The 12,612-nt window shown below is 32.9% G+C and overlaps 1 protein-coding gene across 4 annotated transcripts; it reads right to left on the bottom strand.

Annotated features, from left to right (window-relative positions):
* Positions 1-968: 968 nt before the first annotated feature.
* LOC110703417 (serine/threonine-protein kinase MHK-like) lies at positions 969-8,450 on the bottom strand. 4 transcript variants are annotated; one of them, XM_021881224.1, is made up of 19 exons: positions 8,127-8,450; positions 7,146-7,170; positions 6,789-7,044; positions 6,617-6,695; positions 5,872-5,940; positions 5,661-5,753; positions 5,177-5,315; positions 4,927-5,029; positions 4,687-4,739; positions 4,345-4,411; positions 3,559-3,667; positions 3,405-3,470; positions 3,204-3,272; positions 3,066-3,126; positions 2,872-2,976; positions 2,428-2,462; positions 2,281-2,326; positions 1,434-1,509; positions 969-1,298 (listed from the first exon to the last, which is right to left on the bottom strand). In XM_021881224.1, exons 3-19 carry the CDS (start codon positions 6,794-6,796, stop codon positions 1,223-1,225), a joined length of 1,254 nt encoding a protein of 417 aa, XP_021736916.1. In that variant the 5' UTR covers positions 6,797-7,044; positions 7,146-7,170; positions 8,127-8,450; the 3' UTR covers positions 969-1,222. The 4 variants fall into 4 exon arrangements, with proteins under 4 accessions (XP_021736916.1, XP_021736915.1, XP_021736917.1 ...); XM_021881223.1 differs by having other exon boundaries at positions 6,789-7,170; XM_021881225.1 differs by lacking the exon at positions 7,146-7,170.
* Between the last annotated feature and the right edge of the window lie 4,162 nt (positions 8,451-12,612).

Raw genomic sequence — 12,612 nt, 5'->3', positions numbered from 1 at the left:
TATTTTACCAATCTTTTAAGATATCCTAAAATAGTATATGCGACTATTATTTTCAGATAGGACAAAAGAAATGTGCAACATTATACCCCATATGAATGTAGATCAATCTAAATCACAATCGATGCAAATTTATAATCTGAACTAGCAATAACCATCATACTCGACTTATTACGGAGTACCATAATATCTATTTCAACAAATTGAACCCTTAATTATGAATCAATATATTACAACACCGTTAAGCATGGTCATAAATTATACAGTTGTACTATAAAATTAACATGAGACTAATGTTTAGCTTAGTATATACTTGTCAAAAAAAAAAAAGCTAGTTGAATTCTTTTTTTTTTTTATATATATATATATTGTATACATATAAAAAAATGCTAGTTGAATTCTTAGATAAACCTGATTCTGCCTATAAATTAGTGAGAACCAGGTTCATTTGAGAATTTGTGATAGTCCAACCGATTACACACACTCAAAAAAAAAAAAAAAAAAAAAAAAAAAAAAAAAAAAAACTTCGATTAGAAGCTTTTTGCGCTTTGTCAAACGAATGAGAATAATTTTTTTTTTTTTTCCTTTATCTTTTTTACGATATTTATTAATTTATTTTATTTTATTTTATTTTATTTTTTGGGGTGGGTGGCCAATGGGGGTGGTTGCTATGGAGACAGCTGCAAACAGCCCATACTTATAACTTTATATTTGTGGCTCACATAATCACATTACGACAAGGAGTTAAATTATGCTTTGAAAAAATATGGCTAAAAATAAAAGCCATCTCCTTCTGGTTTTTTTTTTTTTTTTTTTTTTAATAACCCTAACATAACCTGATCCGAATTAACCCGAAGCGACCTAATCCAAGTTCAATCACCAGGGATTCACCACCAGTAATCCAGTATATACTATATAACCTACTGTGTTTAAAGGAAAGTTACTGAAAAGTGTTTCAGAGTGAAAATTAGTTGAAGTCAGAAATGAATGCTTACTCCAATATTAACTGCTTAAATATATTTACAAGTAGCTACAATGAGCGTAATCAGTTAATCACTGTGATCCCTACCACAATTGTTTTTGTGTTGGATAAGAAGTAAGGAAAATAAATTAAATAATTACATCTCTATGATTCCTCCAGATTAAATATAAATAAAAGTTAAAAAGTCACTCGGAGATAGTGACTCGGCTGTAGGGGTGAGGAAAACAGCCAACAATGGGCCATCTAATATTCCTGGCTGCAAAGCTGCAAGGCCGATCCTGAATGAGGAACTCCAATTGGGGGGTGCGTCATGGAACTGCTAGAAGCGACAATTCAGTTAGTTCATAAATCTAATAACAAATGCTTTGAGACTGATAGCAGTCGATGAGATATAAATTTTAACCTTCTTGGAGGGTTTTATCATGCAACAAAATATCAAAGTTAATTTACCAACCTGAATGAAAGTGACAAGGATGGATCAACTGGAGGAGTCGTTCCATTTCGGCAAGGTGAAAAAAGTGACCAGAAAACTGTATTAAAAAGAAGCACGTCAGTTCTCAGTTGCTCACAGAATCGAGGGAGAGAAGTTTAGGTTCTGAAAACAGTTTAGATTTGGACTTGGGAGACATGAAAATCAGCAAGTGGAACAACCTATTTAAAAATAACAGTTTCTACATCATACAAATATATACATATACGTATTTGATTACCAATTCCCAAAACAATTTTCTCCAAAGCAGGCAATGACAATTTATGGTAAGATTATTGAGGTCATAAGCATAGCCCTAACCTACAGTCATCAGCAGGCAAATCCTTGCAAACTTTCCCAAGTGAAGCAGTTTGAAATATTAATCAAAAGTTTTAGGGACTAATTCCAAAATACAAAAGCTTGAATCACATATCTGCATATGCAAGGACTTGATCATGCAGGAAAGGCGTCTGTGAGCGTGCAGGTAAATTCTACTGTTCTACACTTCTACAAATACTCTAATAGTAGAAATAAATTGTTTCACTGGAGCCAGGAAGTTCCAAGAACATAAGGCTGAAGTTACAATCAACTAATAAAATCTAGTGATTCAAATGCGAATGAATCAACCAGATTGCAAGGAATTATGCAGTTAAATATAATGTGACGTTAGGACAAATGTGAGATACCCATGTAAATTTATTGAAAAACTTAAGAAGCCCTACCAAGTACCAAGAGCCTAGAGGTACCTTTCATCAACAAGCCTAAGTGGAAAAATGGCCACCTAACCAGCATTCTAACATTACGTGTAACACAATGCTTATGCAAAAATTACCTGACTGCTCTGGATGATCCTGGAAATTAGAGCAAAAATAAATATCCTGCAAGGTCAAATATACAACTTTAGATGATTGCCAGAAGGCAGCTAATTTCAAACAAAGTACAACACTTCCAAGTAATTTGCTGAGCATTATGTGCTAACCTGCCGTGTGCTTCCAGATACACTAGGTCCCATCTCTGCACACAACAATGGCATTATTAAGCTTGAAGAAGTAAAATATAAGATTAAGGCTTATTACAGCAAATGTCAAAAAATATATCTTAAACCTACAATTTAACAAACAAGTTTCTCCTCAAGATTATAATTTCAAGGGAAAACAGAATCAAGTGCAGTTGATGGTCAAGCAAACAGTTGTCATTGATTCTCCAAACAGAAAAAAGAGCAAAGAACCTAAAGCACCTTTATTTGTGAGAAAAATCAACAATTTAAGCAAACAACTAGAAAAATCTAGCAATAATCCCATCATTATGCCTCTTAATTCTCCGCTCACACTAGCACACCAAAGCAGAATAGTTTTCAGCAATCTAGTACTCATAGTGACTGCTTCTAAATAAATGGTGATCACAATCAACATAGATCTCTCACCTAATGCTGAAACACCAGGGTTCACAGCCAATGACAGCCCAAGGAAACAATCATCTGGCTTGCTGTCGAAGTCCCACAGGTTCAGGTCAAGGTTTGGCTTTGTTTCTGTTAAGCAAGAAGGGCAATTAAATATCAAAGAATTACTGAATTAGTATAAAGATGGTTCGACATAATATGTGGTGTTAAATGCTTACTCGTATACTCTGGTTTGTTCTGTAAAGGATCATGCATTGGACGAGGGACCCATGAAGCAATCTGCCACATAGCTCAAGTAAAGTTATCAATCAAGCACAGGAAAGACCTTATGAATTTAAACTTGCATTATTACATACATTAAAGAATGGATGCTGCAGCGCCTGCTCTGCTGTTGGCCTCTTAAGTGGATCCCAAGAACACAGTTGCTGAAAATCAAGAAAAAGTGAAATTAATACTGTCATTCACACGCACAATCACGCAAATAACTAGAAAGAATGAACATGGTCATAAATACAAACATTTAACGGGCATAAATATTCTACACAAGGAACACTTACGCTGATAAGATCAACAGCTTCCCAGCTAGCATTTGGGATTATGTCCGCCAGATTCACAGGCAAAATCTAAAGATGTAAGGAAAAAACCACGATTTAGAAGATACAGCAAGTCAGAAATAACACATAATAGGTAGATAACTAGAATATTTCCAACCTGTGAATGACAAATATTGGCCAACTGTGCGTAATTTTTTGCATCCGGAAACACAGACCAATTAGGAGCACCAAGTATACTGCATATTTTGTACAGCTGATCTATTTCACTGTTCATAGATACCATATCAGCATACTATCACCAGATACAGAAATAGACCATAATAGTAAAACAATGCACTTCAATCCAGTCCTCAGATGATATGCATAAACTAGATAAAGCATGACAGCATGTAGGGTATGCATAACATTCACTGCTAAAAAAAAAGAGGTACCCTACCCTTCACAAGCAACCAGGAAAAAGAACTTTAAAACGGAGCTAAATTATGGTCATGTGTCTCGTTGTTAAGTACAAAAGAAAAATGAGTTATTATATATTAAAAGAAATTCAGCTTTTATATGAACCCTTCTCAAACTGGTATTTGAATTTATTCTGGCCATATATAACATCATGTTCTTAAATGTGGTACAAGCCACAAATATTCTGAGATAGGCAACAGGAACATATTATAGGTCATACACATATATTTTGTGATTTTTTGGAATATGTCTATGCAAGTTCGTACTTTCCTCTTTCCAAACTCTCAGACACTAAGAAGTAAGCGGCAGGAGCAGCCATCACTAGGATAAGGTAAAGAACGTAAACCATAACGACATTTAAGTATTTACAATGGTACAAATAAATCAGCAAAAAAATATGCCCCCAAAGAACGTGTCAATCAAAGTTCTATAAATTACTCTAAATAATTATTTCAGCACAGAACACTAAGGCTAAATTAAAACTTACCTTTCTCCAGGGAAAATAGGACACAAGGTAAAAAGTTCAGCCATTACTGCACCAATTGCCCACATATCTGCAACAATACAAAAAAATTTAGCAGCTTGCACGGAAATGGAGAAATGGACTAATAATCATCTAGGACAAAGGAACATAAACAGGTAGTATACACAAAGTGAGTAGAAGAAGAATGCTAGAATTTACATACTACAAGCAGGGATATTATACCAAATAAATAAAGGAAACAATACAGCACTTCATGAAAGACATTATCAAGGCGGTGAAAGACATTATTGATTAATGAAAAAAGGACCGGCACTCAATGAATTAAAAAAAATTAAGAGAACTAACCAATTGCAGGAGTGTAAGTTGAAGACTTTAACAGAACTTCTGGGGCCCGGTACCTGGAAGACAATACAAAAATCTATATGAGATGATGCAGTTGATAGCTTTAGTGCTTAATACGTTATTGAAGATGCAGATGCACATAAGACATGATGATAACTGCAGGAGCTATTTAGTTTATTACATAATTATACTGTATATGCAGAGAATAGACATGACAAAAGGGGAAGAATTTTATACACTCACCAGCGTGTTGAAACATAATCAGTATAAGGAGGCATTGATGAAAGCTCCCTGGCGAGTCCAAAATCAGCAATTTTGATCACATCATTCGTTACCAAAAGATTCTCTTTTATGGCAAATTTCACAAGAAAATTTAAAAGGTTAGAGAGAGAGAAAAAAAAAAAAACAAAGGCACACTTAGAGGACAAACATATTTTATAGTAACTAAATGACTTCTGATGTGCTGATCCCAAGGAATGGCTAAACATCATACCAGGTTTTAGATCTCGATGAAAGTATCCATTCCTATGCATGTGTGCCAGCCCTTGAAGAACCTGAGTCAGGAGGTTTCTTATATCTTCTTCCGAAAAAGGTATCTGTCGTTCCTTCATTAAATGATATAGATTGCATTCCTGAGGTAAATACAGGTTAAAATGGAACCTTCAAAAACAACCCAACAAGCAAAGGCATGGTGTGACTAAACTGGTCACAAGTCTAAAAAAGATACATTGGCATAATCCAGTAGCCTAACTTATTTCCTCAACAGCCGAAACTTAAAAATTATAAAGTCTTTCATCATCTCTATGCAAGAGACAGGACATACTCTACAGCCTCATTCATGCATTGTGTTTTTTGTTAATGATGAGAATAACATTTAGGACATGGAACCAATCTTTAAGAGGCACACGCAGTAAGTTAGTATCTGAATATTACATATGTAACCAAGATTGCAAACAACATGACGCTTAGAAACTTACCATATATTCAAATATAAAAAATAGCTCATTATTAATTTCTCGTACAACTTCTTTCAGCTTTATGATGTTGGGATGACTCATTCTACGGAGAGACTGCAAAAGAAGTATGTAGCTTGTCAGGGCACTATCACAGCATGAAAGTAAATATTGCTACAAACAACGCCTGTAGCATTCAATATTTCAGATTAGCCATGGTAAATGCAAAAAGTACCTTCACTTCCCTCAAATTTACACATTCTTCCCAAAAATAGAACTTCCTCTTCATTTTCTTGACAGCAACCTGTAAATAAAAGGAAAAGTCCATCTATCAATCTGATGAACCAAATCTAACAACCAATTTAAATCCCAGCCATCAATGTATGATATAATAGTACAACAAAATCCAGAAAGAAGCAAATACATAAGAAGCAAAGTATAAAAGATCCAACAAAAGAGAGCAATAACAGCCATTTCTAATTTGAAAAAGGGTTCACTGTAGTCCACTTAAGTTGAGAAAAAGCTAGTCACTATAAAGGGTTTACCAACAAAAAATTTGAGCTCAATAGGCTTCAAAATTAAAGCAACAAAAGCTTCCAGATATGCTTGTATTATGTAGGTGTTGGTTTATGTGGTGAGCATAAGAGGGTTAGACGAATAAAAGGGATAGCCTCGATAAAAAAAAAATGCATATCGTAAATTAGATAATAGAATATAGGAATAATTCAGCAATAATGATATTGCCAACAAATAAATCATATGCTGATAAAAAATAGCACTAGTATTTAAAACGCTGCTTGGAAGACTAGATAGAATAGTAATGTCATGAAGAGAGCATGAGCAATCTAATAAATCAATATTCACAAGTACACTAGCACAAATTGATAGATTTCTTTTGCTTCAAAATTGTTACACTCACAAAAAATAAAAATAAATAAATAACGATAACACTACCATGAGGTATTTATAGAATGACTTACAATCTCATAATTCTCTCTATTGACAGCCTTATATACAGTTCCACAAGTTCCATCACCGAGCTCTTTCAAAAGTTTATATCTGCACATAAACAGCATAAAGAAAAAATTGAATAACATGGTAAATATTAGCTAATTTTTTCCCGCAATGATTCCAACATGGCATAACACTAACCTGTCCATTATTCTAAAATGAGGACACACCCGTACAAAATTGTCAATGGACCTCTAATAGCCTCCAAACATAACTTTGTTTTGGGACAAAGTCTTTGTTACTTGTTTGTTGATGAAGGTTAGTGTTCAATTGCACCACAATATGAAAAAATTTGTTGAAGACCTGATTCTCATCATATAGATTTACAAAATCCAACGAAAACGCTATCAACATGCTTAGTTTCAGCCCGCAAACTGCTTCAATCAACTGGTACCATCTAAAACCCACCAGCAGGAAAAGAAAAGTTGCTTAAACAAAAAATTGTTTTACTTTACAGAAAAGAAAATACTCCACTTAATAAGTTTCATTTCCATTTACTTCTAATCTTTCCCATACGGGACACCTGCATAATAACACATCGAAATCAGTTAATCAGAGTATATCTATATCCTACTTAAAGCACCCAAAAATAAAAAGCCAATACAATCAAATTAACACGTCATAAGAAGAAACAAAAAGAGCAATTACCCAACAAACGAAAATAGATACCCAATCACACACTCTACAGGAACAAGTATTGTTATGTTACTCAGACTCAGCTAGAAGTTTCAGACATGGATACGTGCCCAAGTGTCAAAATACAAGGATAAAATACAGCCATCATACGAAAAATAAGCGCGATTTTATCCAATATGAAGTGTATCGATCCGGGTACTTGAGGTGAAATGAACAGTCGGTCGGAATAATAGATAATAATAACAACAATATTTAATCCAGAAAATCCAAATCTGTTACAATTATCCCCTCTCTAGGGTAAGAAAAACAAAGAGATCCTACCATATGTTCATCGAAATTCTGGATGTATTTTCACTACCCAACCAGTAAAATCTAATCCAGAAATAATATAACAATATAATTGTATTAATTAATTATAGAATTGTATTTTATTTTCTGGGAATTACAAGAAATATGCAGATTATCAGAGAAAAGCCTAAAAATAAATTAGGGGATCAAACAAACGAAACTCGATGAATTTTACAACTTTCTTTAAATGAAATTGTATTACAAAAAAAAAAAAAAAAAAAAGGCTTAACAAGAACGTAGCAATAACACACTAAACAAGAAAAAGATAATATATTATCACATATATCAATCAATTGAATTTAAAGAATGAAAAATAATGCAATTCTCATTCAAAAAAATAATGCAATTCAAACAGGAAAAACTAAATAAATTTGTATAAAAATTAAAGCTAAAAATCCCCAAATCACATTAACAATCTATATTTAGAAACAAAATTAATCAAGAAAAAAACCTAATTATCAAAAAAACGATTAAGATCGAAACATTGGAGCTTACCCAGAAATCTCACAATTCGCAATTTTAGCCCCAAAAAAAAGAAAATTCAGAGGAAAAAGAATGTGAATATTCGGATCATGAACAATGTACCAGCGATTTCTTCGAAAAGAAGCTGAAGAGATGAGAGAGAAAGTGAGGAGATAGAGACTTGTAAGAGAGATAGAGAGAGAAAGGGGTAAAATTTTAATGGAGTGGCTTAAATTTCACAGAAGAAATTCAAGGAGAAGAAACCAGAGAAATTTATATGGAGTATTTTAAATAAATTTTAAAAATAAATATTGAGAAGAAAAAGATAAAGATAAATAAAGAGATTAAAAATAAATAAATATATTATGAAAATTCTAAAACCCCCCCCCCAAAAAAAAAAATTGTTTTAAAGTTGAGCTACCATCCTACCGGCCCTACCTATGGACATCTATGTATAGTTATATACTATAGATTAAAAGGCGTTTCTAATGTGGTACTTGCAAGATTTGAACCCGCAATTTTAAGTTTAAAACTCCAATGTGTTAGCTATTAAGCTATTACCAAATTACATATCATTCAATATTAATAGAGATTTTATGATGGAAATAACTTAGTAACTCGGGGCATTGTCCGAGCCTAAAACTAGTTAATCTTTTAAAAAAAGGTCTAAATTACCGATCAAATAGAAGTAATTTGTTGTACCTTCTTAAAATAGTCTTTACTCCATCTCTAATTAAGGGTAAATCGGTTAAACTTGTCATGTATTGAATTCTTAGTGATTTGTTTTTAAAAAGCTAAATAAACTCTCATCTTCCCCTCTCTTACCATCGCTGTAACCACCATACCCTAGCCATATATCGATATATTTAAGTTTCCATACCACCTAATGAAAGGAAGATATGTGACATTATTATAAACCGGTCAACCCGATTAAAAATATGTTAACGTCGTTTTGAGAAGAACCCCAAAGTTAAAATTGCCCTAAGTTAATCGATAATTGATATCTATTAAAGATCGGCCATAGTTAGGTTGTTATAGTCAATTATTCCTTCCGTTATAGTAGTAGCTGATGTCTTTGCATTCTTGGCTTAAGCAAGAGACTCCTTGTCTTGGTTGGCTTGCCCCCCCCCCCCAAGCACCCATTTCTCTTGTGCTTTCTTCTTTCTTTTCAACTGGTTATATTTTAAAACTAATATACTACCTCCGTTATAGGTTATGTGCAACGATTAGACATTTTCCTTCTCTGTTTTATGTCAAATCGTTGCAAATAACATGTAACGAAGGTAGTATATAGTTCCTCCATTTCTTAATGGATACATTATTTATGTGGTGAATACATTTTGCTCAATAAAATAGTATTAATATATGGTCAAAATTAGTATAGAAACAATGTGAAAAGGGATGTATTAATAACTTGCTATCTTCATCTGGTAATGTGATATGGTCTGAGTTTCATATGGTATGGTTTAATATGTTCTTATCTAACCTATCTAATGTATTAATTTGACTAAACTTTTTTATATACACCATGCTACAACCTTTTTTTTTATTATTATTATTATTATTATTATTATTATTATTATTATTATTATTATTATTATTATCATTCAAAGGGCGCCGAAACAGGTGGGTCGAACTCATTTGATGATTAAATGAGCAAAAACCTATTTATTTAATTAATAAAATAAGCAAAAATAAATAAATAAATACCGAGTACCTCGAATGTATATAACAACCTTTGCATTTTAACACTAAGGTATAAGAAATAACATTATAACATTAGGTCTTGTAAGATTTGTCTCATTGGATTAATGGATTATGTTTAGCAATGAGTAAATGAGATTTAAAAGTTCAAATTTTATCAAAAAATAATAAAAATAATTTTAAAAAAAAATAAATTGGGTATGATCTAGATATTTTTAGTCTATATCTGATATGATTTTAAGAAAAATAAAGTGACAAGTATTTGAAATAAGGGTCTGTTCACATTTACTGAACTAAACTGATTGGAGCTGAACTGAACTGATTGGATTTGAACTGAAATGAATAGAGCTAAATGAATATTTTATGAGAAAAGGAAATTAGTAGCTGAATTGAACTGAACTAATTGGAGCTGAACTGAACTTAAATTAAGCTGAAGTGAATAGGCGCTAAGTTCAAAAGAAGTGAATGCTACTGGTGGCGCCTAGTTTTTTTTTTTTTTTTTTTTTTTTTTTTTGCCAAACATAGCCTTAATTCTACCAAATGGTTATCATTTTTTAAAAAAATACATGCCGATTACGGAGTGCTCATAGAAAATTAGAAATATATAATGACATTATATACTTCCTAGAACATAATAATAAAGTTTAAATTTTAGAAAATAATTTTTGGTAATTATGAGAATGTTTAGATACCTTTTTTGAGAAAAAATTAAACATTCTAGTTGTTCAATTGATACAGAGTAGTAAAGTTCAACCATGACTCAATGGCTAAGTTTTTATCAAGACTGTATCACTGTATGGCTCTGGGTAAATTACAAGTGAGATTTCCTCATATGGCTTTGGGATTCCATGTATTTATCCACTAGATTCGAACATGCAACTTCTAATTGAAAAACATATTAAAGTGTCTTATCACCGAGCTATGTTATAATTTATATTATTTAAATTTTTTAATGCAAAATATTAATATACAATGAATGACAATATGAATAAACAAATTTAATCACTATAAATTTGACTGTAATGACCCGGAGAATCGATTCTAAAATTACCTAGAATCAGTAGAAAAACTTTAACCACTTGAGCTTATTCATCAATTTCATAATTATTTCTATTAGATATTCAAATTTATCAAATACTTAACATTTTGAATAAAAGAAAAGAATTCCTTCCGAGAAAGGGAAAAATTGGTGTATACTTTATTTTTTTTAATTTTAATTTTGCCTAGAAAAAATAATATAGATATTAGATACTTCTTACTTCTAACTTTCTAAGGGACCCAAAAAATAATAGAAAAAAGAAAAGAAAAATAGAAAAAGGAAAAGGTAGAGTATGAAATCGAAACGGCAAAACACTATTGATTCCTAGTGGTCCCTTAAATAATAGTGGACCTTATTTTATATTTTTGTTTGGCTAATTGAAATATACATAATTTTTTTCTAAAGAAGGAAAAGTAGGAATGGTGAAGTTACTGTAAAACCCCTCTAAAGACTTTATTTCCACTCTTTCAAGGATAAGACAATGGAGAAATCATGGAGCATATCCATTGATTTTGTAAATTTGTACGTGTAATAGTCGCATTATTAGGCATTACACAAAATTTTAAACAAATTATAGATTAGTAAAAATGGAATATAAAAATCCAACCTTTGGCCGGTCTGACAATAAAAATCCAACCTTCCATTAATCTCACAAAAATCCAACCTTTGCCCCCCACCTTCTTTGATAGGTTCATTTGACCTTGAACCTGTTAAACAGGTTAAATTTTTTTCCCCCCTTTTTTTCTTTCTCCTTCCTCCTTCCTTTCTCTTTCCTTTCCCCTCCATGTTTTCCGGTCACCGACCCAAAACCACCCAACCAACACCACCCAACCCCCTCCCCTTCAAAAACCGACCACCTAACCCCCTCCCCTTCTAAAACCGACCACCTAACCCCCTCCCCTTCAAAATCCGACCACCCTAACCCCCTCCCCTTAAAAAGCCGACCACCCTAAGTTGGTAGTGGTGGTAGGGGAATTGGGTGGGGCTTTTTTTTTCTTTTAATTTTAAATGATTAAAAAAATAATTGACCAATTAATAGCTGACACGTGGCATGTAACTTACAAAAACCGGTCATCAACAGGTACTGAATCTGTCAAAGAAGGTGGGGGGCAAAGGTTGGATTTTTGTGAGATTAATGAAAGGTTAGATTTTTATTGTCAAACCGGCCAAAGGTTGGATTTTTAGATTCCATTTTTCCTATAGATTAAGGGTTAAATGGAAATTTCATGATATATAAAGTTAATTGCTAATAAGAGATAGAAATAATGATAAAAAAATTTGCTTCCATAACCTAATTCTTAACCAATCCAACTTTCGAGGATCATCCGCTTTTTATTGATACGCCTGTTCTTTAGAGTTACTCTGCTCTGTCTGTCCTACTTTACTCAGCCCTGCTCCGCAGTGTGTGGAAGCCTAGCCCTGTTATGCTGAAATTTACTTTGCTCTGTTATGCCTTGCCATGCTCTGCTCTACCCTGCTTTGCCCAAAAGTTCAAAAGAACAGGGCCTTGTCTATTGGTAATCGATTTAGTAGTAATAGGTTAAACACACCTATTGTCTTGCTCTTCCCTTTCCCACCCACCTTATCTCTCTTTCCCTCCCCTCTTCTACCCCCTTTCTCTCTGAAGCCCTTCAATGATTTCCGTTAACCCCCTTACCATGACAATTGTCTATATCAGCAGGGGCGAAGCCAGGAATTAAAACCCAAGGGGGCCGAACTTATACGAATAAAATAGTACTCCATATAATATTTTGTACGCTTTTTTCATTGCTAAAT

The sequence above is a fragment of the Chenopodium quinoa genome, unplaced genomic scaffold (assembly GCF_001683475.1).
Source record: "Chenopodium quinoa cultivar QQ74 unplaced genomic scaffold, ASM168347v1, whole genome shotgun sequence".
NCBI lineage: Eukaryota > Viridiplantae > Streptophyta > Magnoliopsida > Caryophyllales > Amaranthaceae > Chenopodium > Chenopodium quinoa.
Note: the sequence above shows the minus strand (reverse complement) of the source record. Positions and strands in the feature narration are given on the sequence as shown.

What these genes read in the sequence shown, in the direction of transcription:
- LOC110703417 (XM_021881223.1), bottom strand. An exon ending in GATTATGTTTCAACACGCTG is followed by an intron (nt 4,740 to 4,926) that starts GTGAGTGTATAA and finishes ATTGTCTTCCAG; the next exon opens with GTACCGGGCCCCAGAAGTTC. An exon ending in AACTTACACTCCTGCAATTG is followed by an intron (nt 4,412 to 4,686) that starts GTTAGTTCTCTT and finishes GTATTGTTGCAG; the next exon opens with ATATGTGGGCAATTGGTGCA.